The sequence below is a fragment of the Lonchura striata genome, chromosome 14 (genome assembly GCF_050655825.1).
Source record: "Lonchura striata isolate lonStrDom1 chromosome 14, ASM5065582v1, whole genome shotgun sequence".
Classification (NCBI taxonomy): domain Eukaryota; kingdom Metazoa; phylum Chordata; class Aves; order Passeriformes; family Estrildidae; genus Lonchura; species Lonchura striata.
Window position 1 is genome coordinate 10,540,127 of NC_140716.1, and position 18,231 is coordinate 10,558,357.

The following is an 18,231-nucleotide window of genomic DNA, read 5'->3' on the forward strand; positions in this document are numbered from 1 at the left end:
CGCCGCGGGGCCGGCGCCGATCGCACGGGCTGGGCGGGGCCTGGGGCCGGCTCGCTTAAAGCGACATAGAGAGTAGGCGGAACCCGAACCAGAAAAAAATCCATTAAATGTGTCAGTGCACCTCCTGAATGCGTTGTAATTTGAGGTAAAATTTGGCCCTTGGAATTCCTTGTTCGGCTTCCATAACCCAAATAAAGCTGTGTGGGGTCAGCTTCTGCGCTGCAAGACGCAGCGACAGAAATTCAGCTGCTGGTATTCCCCTTGCTGACGTTTTTCCAGTCAGTATTTTGAATCGGCTTAAAAATTAAGGAAGAACAAAAAGAAGGGGACCCTTGACTGTCTTGACCTAGTTTAGGATTTTTAATTTTGTTTTTGCTTTAGCCAGAGAAGTAAACTAAATCTGTGTAAACACTGAAGACCTTGTCAGCCAGTATCAAAATTGCACCGAGTTTAAAATCCCACCTCCGGTTGTATTTTGGTATAGGTAAAGACTTGGTCAGCAAAGAAACACCTGCACGGCAGCCGAGAGGGGCCCGGGCCCGCAGTGCTGCTCCCGGAGGGCCTCGGTCACCGCAGAGGTCGTGAACAACTTCCAGGGCGAGGGCAGAGCCCAAAGCTGCCCGCTCCGCGGGCCGCGGGCTGCGGCAGAGCGCGGGCAGGCAGGAGCGCGCAGCCGAGGGTCGCGCAGCGCCAGCCGCCCCGTCCGCTGCTCCCCCGCGCACCGCAGCGGCAGCCGAGCGCCGGAGGCGCCGGTGCCCGTCCAGCCGCCCCGTGCCAGCGCGCTGGTAAACAACGGCGGCGTGCGGCGGGGCGGCAGCGGGGGGCGGGCGGGCAGCGCCGCGCAGGCCGGGCTCGCTGGCAGGTGCTCCAAGCCGGCCTCCCAACGCGCCTGCGGGCTCCTTCCGCAAAGTTTGCGGGCGGCAGGAGGAGGAGGGAGCCGCGGCGGGACTGCAGTAGCCGGGCTGGAGATGCCGCTGAGCAGCCTCCTGCCGGCGGCGGGGCTGCGGCAGCGCCGCTGAACGCGCGCTGGCCGCCCGCCCGCTCGCCGGGCCCCTCTTCCTCCGGGGACTGAAGGGACCGAGCCGGCCGCTCCGCGCCCCTGCGGGGCTCGCTTCTTCCCGGACTCCGGATCCGGCTCCTCAGCGATTCTGCCCGTTGCTGCCACGGGGCTGCGGCGTACAGCCGAGCCCCGCTCCCAGCTCCGCCGCTGCCGTCCGGCCCCCCGCGCCAGCCGGGCGGGTCGGTGCCCGCTGCCCCCGCAGCCCCCGCGGCTGCATGACCGCCGCGGTCTCCGCACGTCTGGATTCGGTGGAGTCCTGGGCCTTCCATGCGCTGCTGGTGCTGCCCTATATGTTTTACGTGGGCTTGTTCTTTGTCAATGTGCTGATCCTGTACTATGCCTTCCTGATGGAGTACATCGTCCTCAATGTGGGCATCGTTTTCCTGCCCGAGGATATGGACCAGGCTCTGGTGGATCTGGGGATGCTCTCCGACCCCGGCTCCGTGCTCTACGAGACGGACAGCGAGCTGGATGTCTTTGACGGGTACTTGGAGTGACGCCCCAGGGCGCTCCAAAGCGACTGAGCTCCGCCGCCGCCTGGCCCGGGGCAGGGGCCCGGCGAGCCCTCATGGCCGCAGCTTGGGGACCGCCGCCCCGGGCTGCCCTCGCTGCTTCGCGGCTCCTTCTGCACAACATCTTCCCTTCAAGTGACACCCGCCGCGCCGCTGCAGGGGCCAGAGGGGCAGCCGGGAGCCGCTGCCGCCGGGCAGGCCCGCGGAGACGCAGCAGAGGGCTCGCCGGGGAAGTAAGTAATTCCTTGCCGTCCGGCCGGGCACGGCGCCGGGGACACGCTCCGCCGCAGCTCCCGGCGCGGGCAAGGGGCCGGGGCCGCCCCGGAGCTTCCCCCGCTCCGTGTCCCCTGCGCGGCGGGGACAGCGACCCTCTCCCCTGCGACTCGTCCTGCGAGCCGCTGCAGCTGTGCTGCGCCGGGCTGCCTGTACAGCCGGGCAGCAACTTTGCTGATCCGGTCCTGAAAGCAGCCCTGAATCGAAACGAGCATCCCGGCTAATACTTATTACAATTCGGAGACCTTCCTCGAGCCAGAAATACATCTTAATTTGCTGCCCTTTAAAACCAGTCTGTTGGATGATGACAAACTACCCAGCTCACCAATTTAATTGTAGCACGAGGGTTTACTTTTTTTTTGTGGGTTTTTTTTTTTTTTTTTAATTTTTATTCTAAAACTCTGGAAATGTAAGGATTTAGCATTTTAAAACACTGAAATGCATTTGGGAAGAAAAATCACTATTTCTAGCTAGGACTTTCTGTGCCAAATGTATGTTAATGAAAACATTCACAGTTTAAATTAAAATGTGTTAGCAAATCTGCCAGCAGATTTTTTTAGCAAAATATTGTCTATAAATCTGCAAAGCAGTTCAGGATATCTTTATTTTTCTGTTTGAAATTATGGAAATAGGAAATGCAGTTATAAGGTTACAAGTATAAACTTAGTGACCACACGACACAAATACCACTTAATATTAAACTATTTTAAGCAGTCTTCTAATTTAACAAACCCAAACAAACCTTTCCTGTAGTTCTGTCCTTCATACAGGTTAAAATTATCTCCTGAACATTTCTAGCCAGATTCTATGTAAAGCAATATCAGCTGATTTTGGTCAATCATTTAGAAGGAAAAATTGGACATTTATGGTGTTGGAGTAACATTGATTGCACAAACACAGCTGAACAAGGCTTGGCCAAAGGCATGTGGGAGTCTAACGAGGGAATGAACAGATTTTGTTGCTACTGAAGAAATCTCACTGCATATAGTCACTTCAAATGGCAGTGTCTATGCCAACATTTGGTAGTCCATCCCAAGCAACTGGATTAGAATCACTTCTGCTAGAATAGAAAGTGTGGAGCAGAAAAATCCTCCCCACAAAACACCATTGACTACTTTTGTGGTTGTCTCCTTTTTCAGCTGGACAAATAATACACGTGTTCTGTATTCCAGGAAAGAAATTCCTAAAAATTAATGGTAATTCAAGCAAAATCTTTGGTACTAAAAACCATATCAATTTTCTTCCCCCAAATACCTTTCCCTAAACTCCAAGTCATAGTGCTCCAATGCCATTTAGTAGAGGGATTAAAAATACTTTTTTTGAGTCACATTTTTTTTATCTAGAATTTGTCTTGATGAGTTCTGTCTAGTTTTCAGGAAGACCTAAGAAGAACATCAGACACAATTTTCCTCAGTGGGTTTTTCTACTATATGAATATATAATTTGACATGAGCACATTCACTTCAGTGTAGGTTATTTAGCTTCTTAAAATTTTTCTTCTTATTAATAAGATAAGCAGCTCTGGAAAGTTCTTGATGTTCTAACTATAAAATCATCCATATGCAGAAATCAAAATGCAGAGGTTTTCTCAAAGCTCAGAAGTCAGGCTCCATTTATACCCACCAAGAGCTAATGGAGTTCTGCCCAGGTACCAGCTCCAGCCTTGATCTTTCATTTGGAAGCTGTCAAGATAGATGGTGGTTTCCACTGAGAATCACAAATCCCAAAAGTTAGATCAATTCTTAGACAGCAAAAAATGTACTGTGTTCAATCTATTTATATATTTAATTATACTTACAGACATAGCAACCAGGCCACAAATTGCATAATTATTTAGCTACCAGGCAGACACAGCATTACCACCATGACGAGGGATTTGAGTTAATATCCTGTTACAGGTTTCTTCACTGTTCTGTGCCATTCCTCCTCACCAGTTCTGTAGCAGCAAAGCAGGCAGAAGAGGGCCCTAATTTGGAGCTGTGTTCTGCTTTGGGAGCAGCACTAAGGCCCTGAAAGGGAAGATTTAGATTCTTGTGGTGCCCTGCCTGCAGTGACCCGGTGTGAGTGTTAACCCCTGCCCTCCTGGCCTGGGAAGGTTTCCTACCTGCCCTGTTCCCTTACACCTAGAAGTGCTGAGGATTCACAGGCACTGCAGGAAGAATGGGTCTGTTTTGCCAGCAGTGATGAAAAATACATAGGCCTACTCTTTGCATTAAAGAGCAGGGTTCTTCATGTGACTCACCAGTGATTTCTGAGAACAACCAAAGAGCTGAATTAGTGATTATCCTGAGCTGAAACCTTGCAGCGTCCTCTGTGCCTGGGAGAGCAGTGCCTCGCACCCTGCGTGAGTGACGTGTGACAGGAAAACAGAGGGGGCAAATCCCAGGAGGCCCTTCTGCAGCATGTGGAAAGGCTAATTCAGATGTAAAAATAAAAGAACACATGAATCAGAACAGCTCTGTGCTCTCTGGCAGCAAACCTCGCACTTGAATAAACTCAATAGAAGCAAAATTATGTTCAAGTTTCTGAGCAAAATTGGTGGCAGAGGTTGAAGGCAGACAGATAAGCAGGCAGCCGAAAAATGTTTCCTGGCCTACTCAAATGAAGAAATTAGTCTCTGTAAACTGAACAGAACTGAGCTTGTTTGTGTCATCTACTTTTTCATGTGAGTGTGCCAAATTATTTATTACATTTGAAGCCCCCTGGAATAAGGTCATATGACTATTCTTATACTTCATAAAATCAGATGTGACTCATCAGAAAGTACTCCTATCAGAAAGAAAATGGGCAAAAGTAATCAATAATGAAAATGGAATAAGAAATACTGAATTTATGTAATGTTGCAGTACATGCTTTACCTCTATTTTTTCATGAGATGAATTATGATAAGTGTCTTCAGTGAGCAGAATCCAGCACTCAAAAACCTGTGACTCAGCACCTCAAATGAATGCCAGCAGCTAAATTCTGAATAATAATAATAAAAAGCTTAACTCCCCAGCTCATCAATTTAGTGCCAATTAGAACTGCAGGCTCAGTGTCTATGAGACAGCCACCCCTGTGCCTCTGTTCTGAAGCAGAGATGTCCTGCAAAGGACAGATCAGAAGAATGATGCCACTAGCACTGTCAGTATACATTTAAATTTATCAGAATCTACTTCCTGACTTCTTAATTTTCAGACTTTAAATAATAAAAATAATGACCAGAGTAATTTGATACTTAATTTACCTTGCTGTTTTTCACTATGATCTCCCTTTTGGTAGAGGTCGCCAAGGTGATTTGTTGACTCCATGATACAGATCAATTGACTGTTTTATGAGTTACAGTAGCAACAGGATTAAGAGCAATTGCTATGATTTTTAGAACCATGTCTTGAATTTTTAGCTGTTACTAAAATCAATAGAAGTCCAGTGTTCACTCACCTGACAGCTCTGCTTTAAAGAAATGCATACTTAACAGGAATTCCATTTTAGATGGAAGGAAGACAAAATCATGGTTAATTGTTCAGCTGTCCATACAGACTCATTAGCACAGCCATGGACAGTTCTAAGTGATTTTTACTAAATGTGTTTATTTATATAATGTCAAGAGAGCAAGCAGATTTTTCAAAAAGTTTTCTGAATGTTGCTGTTAATAAGGTGAATTAAAATGAGGCACAGAAATTAGAGAGACGTTTCATTTTTGATAGAAATAGTTTAAGCCTGACTGTTGCATGTGTTAAAGTAATTTTGAATAATATTTTTTTTAACAGTATGTGGTTCTTTCCTATAAAAATTAAGCTTTCTGTAATAAATATGCTTCAATAGGTGGCAATAGCCAATTACCACTTTTAAGCTGTCAAAAGAATTAAGAAACAAATCCAATTTAATTCTTCATGTTTGTTTCCTCTGGAGGAGGGACAAAGTGACACTATAATTCAGCTAATAACTATAAATCCTAAAATAGAAGAAAAGAATAATTTGTTTAGGGACATTTAGTCTCTAACTCTTTGCATTTGTCCCTCATAATGATCCTATCTTATAAGGAGTACAACTATCCCAAAGGATTAAATATGCACAAGGTGCTAAATCTTTCCAAGTTGCTCAGGGAAACTGTCTGACTGTCTTTCTTTTCACATTTGAATTTTATTACTTTGGCTACAGATTAGGAAAGAAAAAATAGCTGAATAGTTTGAATAATGCTCTCTGAAGACACAAGCATGTGTCTAATATATGGGATGAAAAGGGCAAAGACAGATAGGAGCCATGTATGGGAAATAGTGATGTAATGGAAAGTGATGATATGCACTGAGTGATGGATTGCTGAGGAAACTCCAGGTCAGTTCACAGACTTAGGGCTAAATACTCTTTTGCAGGGCCAGAAAGAAAGACTCAAGGGTTGCTCAGGCAGTGGAACACAAATAGGCCACAAGAGCTGAAACACTGCTGCAGAAAGTGAGGAAACAGAAAGCAGACAGTGTCAGCATGTGAAACAGTCACACCGAGTCCTTTGCTCTAGCCTGCATTGTAAGGAACAGTAACTTCAAAGGCAGAATTAACAAAGATATTGTGACTGAGCTGTGAATGCTAGTCATACTACAGCCATACTTACATACATGCAGTGCTTGCAGGTATGTTCAAGCCTATTGAAAGTTCTAGTTCTGAGATTTAAAAAATATTTAAAAATATTTCCTACATCTTAATTTTCCAGTTTTCTGAAATTTTTGAAGTTTTCTGTTAAAAAATAGGTTCTCATGAAATTTGAGGGGCAGATTTCTAATCTGAAATTTAGAAAGGCAGGATTGAATATCCTGGCCAATTGTATAATTTACACCCCATTTAATATCTGCCACAACAAATTACAGTCTTGGACTAGCAGCCCTTCAGCAGTGTTTGGAACTACCATTAGACAGCTTTACCTTTGCTTTGGAGGCCCAATACATTTTGCTGGGCTATTTTTAAGTCAGCCTAGAATCTGGTCTAGAGTGCAGAATACTAACAAGCACACTGAACTGTCTGCTGTAGATCAGTTTTTAGTTCCACTTGGAAAGCAATTAGATAAACATGAAATGAGTAACCTGGTAGAGCTACTGCTCCCCCTTTTCATGTCCTCATTTTAAGAGGAAGGATTTTGAGCAGATGTCTTCTGTTAGCAGCTGACAGACGTTTGACAGAAATGCCTCACTGGACACAAAAGTGCTTCTTGTTTCTGACCTAGTATCTGCAGTAAGTGGCACACAGGAACATGGGAAGTGTTGTGATGAGTCAGACCACGATCTCACAGCCCTGTGATCCATATCTGGGAGAGCTCATGTCCCTGACCAAAATCTGCAGGCTCCTCTCTGCTCTTTCCAAGGCAGAATGCAGGATGTTGGATGGCACGTTGCTGCCCAGCCCTTTAGCAAATGTTTTCCAAACCCACCACCCTTTGCCCACTCTGTGTTATGAAATCCCTCTGGATTTCATTCCTATCAGTACATCTGAATACTTGAAAGAGCTTGTTTTCTGCAGTCTTGAAGATTTCTCTATTCATCCTCATCTTTGAGTCAGTAATGGTGATGAATAAAAATTGGTCCCTGGTATACTCTGTTACTGAATTCTTTCCTCCCAAGTTTTATTCTTTGCTTCCAATCTTTCATCTGCTTTCAATCCATAAAAGAACATTTCCCCCAGTCTTGTGTCAACCTGTTTGCCTTTGGCCTCCTGTAATGCTGGTGTTAGTGACACCATTGCTGTGTTTGTCCAAGATCATGCAGAACATGTGACATCAGATTTCTTTCTTCATTCAGACCCAGAAATGTGAAGGAGATGGGAGCTGTCCATCCAGAGACTTTCTGCACACAACGCAGAAATGTCCTGAACTGCAGGCAGCCAGGGGTGGTCTTCTGTACCTCAACTCCACCTCAACACAGACTGATGCCCAGTCATCCCCTCTCAGAGCTGCACCATTCTACACTACACTAATTAGCCACTGTAAAATCACAAGAGCAGATGAATGCTGTCACTAGTGCCCAGCACCTTCGTAATCCACAGTTCTGGTTCTATTTAAAGGAATCTTCTCAGCCCCTGATGATTGCAAACAATCACCTCCTAACAGCAGTGGGATACTTTGACTCAGTCAAGGCAAATTAGATAAACTGGGGTAAAACAATATAACAGTAATTTATTCTTGGCAGTAAGACCAAGAACTTACTCCAAAATGTTATTTAGCTCTGAGGATCCAAGAGTTGGAACAATGTGACTCTGAAGTAGAAGAGAAAATGACCAAAATCAGAGACTAAAGCAAATGTAGGCAATACTTAATTAACATGATGATCCAAACAATAGAAACACTCTAATGAATGGTATCTAGTCAAGATAATGTACCCAGTTCAAACATCAGTTTTAATTAATAGGTCTAATGGTATCAAATCTGGGTAAAATAGGTTATCCCACTGTATGTCACAGTTGTTTTTACTCTTAAGAACATTTCCTAGTAATTAATGTGATGCACTGTGGTTCACAGCTTACTGTCACACCCCTCACACTGGTATCTTCATGGCTCTGTTAAAATTCCTAAGGACTGGTGTGCTCTGACATTAACAGAAACTGTGACATTGATTTTTCTGATATGTGCAGGTCTTTACTTATCAAAGAATTATTACCCATAGGCACAAAAGGGTTTGATTTTTAAATTTTTTTCTAATAAGTCAACAACATGGTTCTGTATGTCACATACTCAGTGACTTTTCTGTTAATTTTAGGCATGGAGGGTTACTCTGTGTTTGTGTTTTCTTTTAAACAGATTCATTAAACACCTGAAATGGATTTTGACCAGGCTAATGGATCAAGTCCAGGGAAGAAACTGTACTCTGAAATGTAGAGATGAAAATAAGGACAAGAGAACAAGAAGAGTTGTCATCAGACCTTGTCAGTTGTGACTTCTCTTCATGGTCTTTGCCTCTTGTGTGTGCACTTACTGCAGTGATTCATGCACCATGCTGGGCTTCCATAGGTAATTCTGGGATGGACTATATAAAAAAATAAGATAAACTATGTTCCATTGTAACAGAAAAATCAAGATGTTACCCAGATTTGATAAACTTTTGAATGAATACCATGTCACCCAAATGGACACACTCTACATATAGCTTAAGCCAGTTTTACAATCACATGTTGAAAATTCTACCAGCCAGTAGTTTAAAAGCAGTGCTTTCTCAGGGGAAAATATGCAGGAGTGACTGAAGGAGGTTCTGTTCAGGGAGTATAATGGCAAGAACTGTGCTAGTAAGATATTTTATTTAAAATGAGAGTTTTGAAATAGATCAGAGAGTGAATTTTATATAAGTCAGGTGGAATCATTATTTAACACAGGAAACTTTGCAGATTGTTTAAGCTCACATTCCTATATGTACAGATGTGAAAGCAATACAATAAAGACTGATCTTTTCCATGAAAAATTAAGCAGTTGTGTTGGAGTTGTTATTTTTCAGTTTGAAAAGAAAATAGCTGAAATATACTTTCAAGGAATTTCCTGCAGGTACCTGCAAGTAGTTCCAGATTGCTGAGATGTCCAGCAGGTAGGAAATCCTTCTCATGAACAGCTACTTAAAAAATCAGATCTGAAGTGAAACATCAGGCACTGATGGAGGGAGGGGGGAGTAACTCACATGTTATTAGGGCAGACATTAGACTGGGTTTTTTTAATTGTCATTATACTTTTTAGAAAAGTCTGATTTATGTAACTGTGCAATTTTTAAATCGAGTTAATGTATCAAGAACATTTTGGATAAAGCAGAATTGTAAACAATTCTGCTGACACTCTCTGCATGATGTCTGGCCTCTGCAGTCTGTGTTGGCCATCTGCTCCAGTGTGGGCTCCCCACTGCAGACAGATGGTGTCAGGAGTCTCTTTTTAGCCAGTATGAGGGAACAAGAGGGTGATGGCTTAGATCCCCCATGGAACAATGACAAACTTGTGTATCCTGATACTCCCACTGTGTTGCATTCAAATAGCACATTTTAGCTCCTAGGCAGTAGAAATTAGCTCCCAGTTCCCAAAATTCTGTGCTCCATGTGCAATTTTCAGCTGCTTCTGCAAGAGGGGAAGAACTGACATTGAACCAAGCAGCATTTCTCCAAGATAGGTTTCATCAGGTGCAGTTCAGGACCTTTTAACACTGACAAGTGTTTTGTTCCACACAATCCCTGGACAATAATTCAGGAATGAAGTCACTTAGGGCACAATATTCTAACACACATAAGGATACATTTATGGAAGACAAATCCCCATTTAGGTGCCTATAGAAAGAATAACCAAGTTTACAAACTTGTCAAGCATGTGTTCATGTGCCCATTTGGTAATAACTCAGTAAAGGCTGAATTTTGCTACTGCAGGGGGCATTCCTGCTGCCCCTATAATTATTAATTCATAGTGTTCACAGAGATGGCTTCACTAGTTTTTCAGAGTCCCACATATGCCTTTTTAAGAACATGGTTCAGTTTGTCACTATTGTTACTTACTGCAGTACCTAGGAGTTTGTAATACATTCTCTGCAGTGGGTTTGTGCCACACAGTGCACAATAAAACAACATAAATTTCCCTGAGTCTGTCACTTTGGAGATTCTGAATCTTAGACCAAGATTTCCGATTCCTCAGAACAGCTCGGCTTCATGCATTTAAAGGATGGGGAGAGTGTTACAGGCTCTGACAACCATGGTAACACAATCCTTGGCATTGTAGCAAGGCTTCTTTGACAACAAAAAGAGATGGACATAAAGAGAGCAGCATTTTCCTCACCCTAAAAGATTTTTTTAGAACAGAGATTTGATCCAACAGTTTCTTAGAAGGTACCCAGTGACTTCAGTTTCTATACACAAGGCACTCATTTGACAAAAACATTTTGGAGGAGCTTGGTGCCATAAGAATATCTAGACTTTACACCTGGATTTATTTTAGAACTTTTAACTCCAAAGATTGAGAAAGGATGAAAAGCCCTTTTTGCTTTTTTTAGCAGGTGGTCATAGTCAGCGCATTTGTATATCCTGATCCTGAACTTACAGTCTGTCAGTTGGCATTGCAAGAACTTGTTCCTGTTAAGAAAGAATTATTTCTCCATTTCCAGTTCACTGAACTGTTCATTGCCAGCAGGCCCATCCTATCTCCCTCACACACAGCTCTTTCCACTAACCTGCAAAACAAAGCCCCAAACCTGTTACTGTGGCAGAAGCCAGCAGTGTGGTTTCAGTATTCCCAAGAGAAAAATCAAAATAATTTTCAACAGGTACTAGAAGGCACTGTTAAACAGAATACTTACTTTTATTAATACTTTAAAAAAGATGTGTAGAGACAACCAAAACACTGTATCAAAATTTACAATCTGTACACTATAAACATACATTCCTACTAACTCAGAGAACAGCAGTACACCCAACATGATTTTAGTAGTCCAGACAGCATCCTCTAACATTCAGCTGCCTGTGGAATATTTAGCACATTTTCAGACTCAGTCATGGTAAAGTGCAGCTGCAGAATATATCCCTAAAGGGGCATTTGTCATCCAAAGCTTAGGAGAGGTCAAGACAAGGGCTCACCACGGATGTGCATGGGGGAGTGCTGCAGGCCAACAGGAATATCACACCAGATTTGGCTCAAACTACCTCCTATTCAAGCAGCTCCAAGAGGAGAGGATAAATAATATTTTTATGCATGGCTCTGGCTAGAGTTTGGCTACAGATAAGAACCATGCAAGTAATTAGGAAAAATACCAATTCTAATTACAATCATATTCTCCACAGAGTTTTTGCTCCTTGCTCTCTGTTCCTTTACATGTCTGCTTCCCTACTCTCAGAAACAACAAACAGACCTTCCTTTTTCCCTCCTTTCTTTAATTTGTCCACTCTCTTTAATTTGTCCACATCCCTGCTGTCAAGATTTTGCAGGCACTGAAACTTAAGAGAGGAGTAGAACTTGCTGGAAAGAATATGACTGTTGTGATTTTGGACTGTTTAAATCTGGGAATTTTTAAAGATCGAGAAACAGTATTTGAGAGATTCTAGTTTGCACTTGGATCAGTATTGTCAGTGCTTCCAAGCAGAAGAGATTTCAAAGAGGTTGTTGAACTAACTCCAAGCTAAGTGTGAAATAAAGACTTCCCCATTTGTAGCATTTTGAGCATTCCTAGCTTTTCCCATTGCTTTTTGTTGTTGTCTCAGACTGTGTCTGGATAGGAATCCAGAATGGTGCTCTTGACCTGCCAATTGCCTCTGCACAATTTTAAGTTCTCTTCATGTTCATAGAGAAGAAATAAAAGAATAAAAGAGACAAGTGGTTTGCTGTTGCAGTCAGAAGGATGAATATTTGGCTCACATGTGACTGAGACCAGCAGCATAGACATGTGCTTTGAAATGTGCTTTTGTCTGATTGCCTGGTTACTTATAACTCTGAACCAGAAGGCCACATAAACCACACACAGTAGTGATATCACTGTCAAGTATAAAACTGGTGCTTGTAAACATTTATGCTGCCAGCTGCATTTAAGAAATTAAATACCAATCCAGGAATATGACTTTAGAATTCTCATCTGAGACAAAGTAAAAACCTTCAAAGATTGTTTGAGGATTTCTGTGCAATGAACTGGCTATTTTAATCAATTTGGATTTCTGCAATAATGTTAGAAGAATACTTCACAGTTTTTCACTTTCAATTCCTTTCTTCTCATTACTTTTTTTTCCCCAATCTTTTTGAAGGATTCTATAACAAATCAGAGAAGATGTGCAGCACTGATTATTAGTGAAGAAAAGAGCAGCTTCTAGATACACTGATTATTATGAAGAAAAGATCAACTTCTAGATGCTTGTGGATAATCTTATCAGAACATTTTCTAGGGCTGATGACTTTTTTATGCTCCTCACCCTAGTGCTTCCAATGAGTCCATACAGACAGGTGAAATGTGTAACACTGAACTTTGAAAGTCCAAAATCATTAGAGCAAATTTGATGGCAGTTACCACTGGCACCATGGAGAAAACATTCAGATTTGATCTGTCAGTGCTTCAGATGTTGCAGGTTGAGCAACCTTCAGTTTCCTCTTTGATGACTCAATGATGGATTTTTATACTCACAATATCCTTGTGGTTCCTGGTCTCCTTTAATGGTGGTCACAGTATCCAGATGCTCTTTTCATCTTTGATGTTGCTTAATTTTTACTACTTAAGTAGAAATACACTTGGGTCTTTGAATAGCATTTTAAAACTCTGTAATTCACCCAATTTAAGCATTGCTTAGAAACTGAAATGTGATTTTTTGCAACAAACATGAGAACACTGATTCATAAAGCAGCAAGAAGACAGGAAAGCACAGAGGACACCCTCCCCTTTTCTTTATGACACCTGTGAAATGATGAAAACAAAACATTAGATGTACACCCATCAGATTAACCCTCACTAAAATTACAAAAATCATAGATTTAATGAGCTCTGTAAACAGACAACAGTGGTTGGTGGATACTGAATGTTTCAAGGTTGGGAGACAGGAGTTCCAGAGTTCCTGGTGTTTTTTATCCTCAGAGCTAATGCAGGTTTCCTCACAGTGATTATATCCCTAGTATCTCTTTTCTCAAGAAGTTAGGATAGTTCAACAGAATAAAGATTTAGTGACTGTAGGCTAGTAAGGAGCACCACAATTTTTCACTGCTGCTGTAAAATGCTGGTCTGTGAAGCTGCTGTGGCACCTGAATCTTCCACAACTGCAGCTATACAAACAGCCAGTCTACATCTGGAGATTACTGCACTGAGAGCAGGAGTCATGCACAAGCTTGGCTCACTGCATGGCCCAGGAGCTGCTGGCAGCTGCAGCCATCCCCTGGCCAGGCCCATTCATAGCCTGGCTCATGCAGCTGGTGAGCACACTGCAATTTGTATCCTGGCCATCTAGAGAAAGCTGGAGCACATCTGATATCTGACTGGACTATGGCATCTCATTCTTTACTAGGATCATTTAGCTGATGCAACATGCATATTTCTTTTTTTTTTTTTTTAAGAGCAAGAGGAACACATGGCAGAAAACTGAGAAGATAAATCCTACACAAACTCCTCAACTTCCCATGCTGGCTGCAGCCCCTTCAGTCCAGGACCATCAAGGCATCAAATCCTGCTAATCATTGAGAAACTTACTTATTAAATTTTTCACAATGCAATTACTTCAAGGATCCTTGAAACTGTGCAGGCAGGATCAATGAAGTAAAAGTGGCTGCCAGTGGCTAAATCACACAATGACACTGAGAGCAAGGAATGTAGGAAGGTGTGTTTTGCTCTTAGTACAGTATGGGTACAACTGCATAGTCAGATAAGCAGCTGTTGAGGATTTGTATTCAATAAAGGAAAAGTGGAAGAACTTACTAAAAATCAACACAAAACAAGTTCTGAGGAGTACAGAACTCATCTATTAAACATGAGAAGTACACAGCGCTTTAGTTTTCTACAACAGAAAAAAGAAGGTAAGCAGGGCAGCTGCCAGTCACTGAACTGGGCTGGACTAGGAGTTCTAGAGGTCCATTTTTCTTTATAAAGCACTTGCAGTCTGCTAGTGCAGGTGCCAGAGAGGTGGGGGGTGCAAGGTGAGGGCAGTGAAAGGGGGCCTGATGTGACATTGATCTGTGCCACTCTAGGGCACCATCTCCAAACACATGGCTGCTGTTACTGTTCCTGCTGCCAGTGAGCCTGGAATCAACAGCTCCCACAGAAACAAACCTGGTTGTCTCAGGCAGCCAAGGTTTGTTACCTTTATGGAATCCTCTGAATCTACACACTGATCCTGGAGTCCAGCTGGTGAAGGTGTTCAAGAACTCCATAGGGAATTGTAGGATTCCACATCCTGTAAGGGCAAATTCAGAAGGGAAAGAGATTTTAAGAAGTGTAATTTGCTTCACCTTTTTTTGGTGTGTTTGTGGCTTTTTTGGTTGTTGTTGATGTTGTTTTCTTCTTTTTTTTTAAGTTGTTCTTCCCTTTACTATCATGCTATGAAAGCATATACGCTATGGAGCAAAGGAAAATGTGTTTTGATTTAGAAAAAAGCAGTTCAGTACTCCATAATCTTGTTGACTCTGGTTACAGGACACAACTGCACTCCTGTCTCTGTAACAGTTTTTTAACCTTTCATCAAACTCTCTTCCTCGGAATGTGTATGGTAGCTTCAGTCTATTTAATCTCTAGTGATGGACGCTCATTGTTTATCCCTCAAACGACTGGGAACTAAGTCAGCTGAAACCAGAGACAACATTTTTTAACATCTCTGCTTTTGTATTTTGGTGATATCTTCGTTTGTGCCACTTTTAAATCTGACAAATACAGAAGGCAGCTTTAGCATGATTGCTAACCCAGTTTTACAGGATGAAGGTACAGCAAACAGCCTGTCAAGAGACTTACACCAAGTTCTTCATATGGGGACATTTTCGTAGGCTGTCAGTCAGCTGCTGGGCTCCAACACCAGTTATTTTGTTATATTGGACACTGAGGAATAAAAACAACTTTGTTAATCCAAATTAAATCATGTAATCAAACATTTCATTCAAAATAAAAAATACTATATAGGTTAATCTGCAGATGGGATAAGGAAGAAAAAGGAAAAAAAACCCAAAATAGATTGTCAATTCAAAAAACCTGTAATAATATACTCAGAAGGTTGAATGGGAACTTCATTATGTTAATCTGAGGGATTCCTTTTACCATGGTCCTGAGGTCACTCTCTAGCTCCCTCGTGAGCCTATTCTCCCACCTTAACACCAATATTTCTGGGTTTATGGCGAACAGTTCCTTAATCCTTTCTAATCACTGACTATCTGGACTCTGCAGAAACACATTTCCCCTGTGGAATTTTCCCAGCATCTTCTTCCTCAGTTTCTGTCTCCTCCAAAACCAAACATGGAACATTTGTATTTTCAGTCTCCAATGAAGTAAGCTTCCCTGGGCCATCTCAAAAGATTTCATACTCACTCTAGCACTCTTAAAGATGTCATTGCAGGAAGAACCTTTGCCAGATTTTCTGCTCCAAAATCACAAATGTTGTTATTGTACAAGCTGCAGAAAACCAAACCAGAATAGTCACAATTGAATAATGGATAATGTACACAGATATTAGATGAAGGGTTTTCAAATATGGCAAGTACATATTAACTTTCATTTTATCCTTATTTGCAATTAAAGTTTAAAACACACATTCATTTTTCCTGTATCAAGTAAGGTAAATGCCCACATCCTTCTTCACCTAGCACAGGTACAGCAAAAAATGGTCTAGATTCTGTTCTATGGATAATAAGAACATTTCTGTCTACACAGATCAAATTTTAAATCTGCCAAAAAATGAAGCTCAAAGATTTGGGGTACAGCATTCAAAGAATTTCCACATCACCAAACTACTCCAGAAATGTACACCAGGGTTTCTTGCATTCCCTGCTTCACTCAGACCGGTGCCAGTGCAGTGGGATGGATCATTGTCCCTGTATCAGCAAACACAGACAGCTTGGGGTTTGCAGCAGATGTAGGCCCTGGGTGCACATCTGTGCAATTCATGAATGGGTATTATGGACTGGATCTAAATATCAGTCCAGTCCTTGCTATATTCCCAGATATCCTTCTGTATGTCTGTCATACTTCTCCTCTTCTTTCTGAAGCCTTTATGCAAGAATGAAGTGAAAAGCTTGGCTGCTGCACAGTGTTAGCTCTTTTTTTCCCTGTTCAGTAGTTTCTGACAGAGACAGCAAGGTATGTTTTCAAAACAACTCAACAGGATACAACTACTCACCTTAGTGTTTTTAAGGAAGACAAGGAAGGGAGAGCTGTAGCAAGGTTCTCTGCACCCACGTCTGTTATTTTATTCTGTGATAAACTGCAGCAAGTGAGACCGCTTTGTTAGTCAAGCACACTAATTTATTACAATGTGGAGGAAATTAATTTTCAATTTTAAAAAATATAATTTGGACAGTGTGTTTAGACCAAATCCAGAGAAAAAGGCAAGACAGAGCCCTTGAAGAGGTCAGGAAGGATTAATCTATTTGTCTAATGAATGTACTCATTAAGTATCTCCATAGGCTCATTGGTCTTCCATGCCCATGGGATACTTTAGCCCATAGTTGTTAACAGACAGTCCCTTAAATCTCTAGGTTTAATCTGTTTATTCTCAAAATTTCCCCAAACTGTTAACCTTACTTTAATGTTACTTTAATGCACTTACTTTAATGTTTCTAGTGATGGCAAGGTTGGAAAGACTTCAGATAGACTCTTTGCTCCTTCATCTCCTATGCCATTTTCACTCAGAGCATCAAGACTGTGTGACAACAAAAAGAGAATTAGCTTCCCTTTTAATGTAAATTTTTGTGGTTTATTCACCTCAGAGACCACTCTATCTATCTTGAAAAGCTTCTCTGCAGTAACCTCAATTGGCATGAAGCATCACACAGATTACAGCGTCTCTAAAAAGCAGCTTTCTGCTGTCCAAATTTAAAGCAAAATAATTTTTTTTTTTACTAGTTGAATGCCTTGACCCATTTCCTTTGATATGCATGATTATTAAAATAGTTATGAAATAGCTGTGTTCCAGCTAAGCTGAAAGGAGATTTCCTGTGCACACAAAAATACAGAACTGACAAAATTCAGCAGAGGCTGTAAATCCTTGCCTAAACAGCTCCTTCTCCAGAGAGGGAGTATTAAAAATTAAGTTTTCCTCATATCCAGTCACAATTTCAGATACTGGCTCCCCTTGTAATCTGGCAGATAATGCTTGGATATACTGAATGTATTAAATATTTTATTGTTTTCCTGAAACACCACGAAAAGGCCAGCTACAATACAGACCAATGCAGCCAATGGGCTGCATAAAGCCAAAGTGTCTCTCAAGACCCAGGGACCTTCCCACAGATGCCATGGCACAACCCTGACTACTGCTGGTACATTTTCTAGTGTAAAGAAGCTTAAAACTAAGAGAGTTGGTTTGTCATGGATGTTCTGGAGCTCCAGTGAAGTCAGAAGTCACTGCAGGCTATTGGTCAGTAGTGAGGCAGGAAGGGGGGGACCCCAGGGGCTCTGTACTGAACCTTTACCCACCCAGGAACTCCCCAGGAAGGGACTGAGGGTTCTGAACAAACCACCAGGAAAGATGGGGAGTGGCAGCTTTTAGGCTGCTGTAACAGTTTGGGAATGTTTCTGCTGTTCAGTTTGGCCATCAAACAAGGTGTCTCATTGGCAAATAAAATGTTTCTTGGCTACAAGAGCTTCTCCATCATCAAAGGCTGCTGAGAAGAAATGTTAGCAAAGTGAATCTTTAGCAGAACTCACTCTAAATGCTGAAGTGATGGAAATGCTGCAAGAATTTTCACAAGTTTTAGCAATCCTTGAAGGCCACATGCTGGACCCAGCCTGGAAGAAAATACAGACATGG

General features: G+C 42.1%; 2 protein-coding genes across 7 annotated transcripts in view; one reads left to right on the forward strand and one right to left on the reverse strand.

The window, feature by feature from the left end:
* The first annotated feature begins 838 nt into the window (after positions 1-838).
* On the forward strand, positions 839-9,264 carry DEXI (Dexi homolog). The gene is made up of 2 exons (XM_021538016.4): positions 839-1,805; positions 8,606-9,264. Exon 1 carries the CDS (start codon positions 1,276-1,278, stop codon positions 1,555-1,557), a length of 282 nt encoding a protein of 93 aa, XP_021393691.1. The 5' UTR covers positions 839-1,275; the 3' UTR covers positions 1,558-1,805; positions 8,606-9,264.
* CIITA (class II major histocompatibility complex transactivator) overlaps positions 2,212-18,231 on the reverse strand; it is a 47,075-nt gene continuing 31,055 nt past the window's right edge. For all 6 annotated transcript variants that reach the window (XM_085591733.1, XM_085591732.1, XM_085591735.1 and 3 more), the window contains 7 exons: positions 18,129-18,209; positions 17,029-17,121; positions 16,600-16,683; positions 15,792-15,875; positions 15,225-15,308; positions 14,581-14,673; positions 2,212-13,190 (listed from right to left, as the gene is read on the reverse strand). In XM_085591733.1, the coding sequence (XP_085447859.1) occupies positions 14,601-14,673; positions 15,225-15,308; positions 15,792-15,875; positions 16,600-16,683; positions 17,029-17,121; positions 18,129-18,209 (499 nt within the window). In that variant the 3' untranslated portion in view covers positions 2,212-13,190; positions 14,581-14,600. The remainder of the gene's footprint in view (positions 13,191-14,580; positions 14,674-15,224; positions 15,309-15,791; positions 15,876-16,599; positions 16,684-17,028; positions 17,122-18,128; positions 18,210-18,231) is intronic.

Coding starts and splice junctions, on each gene's coding strand:
- DEXI (XM_021538016.4), top strand. CDS start 1,276: ATGACCGCCGCGGTCTCCGCACGTCTGGATTCGGTGGAGTCCTGGGCC.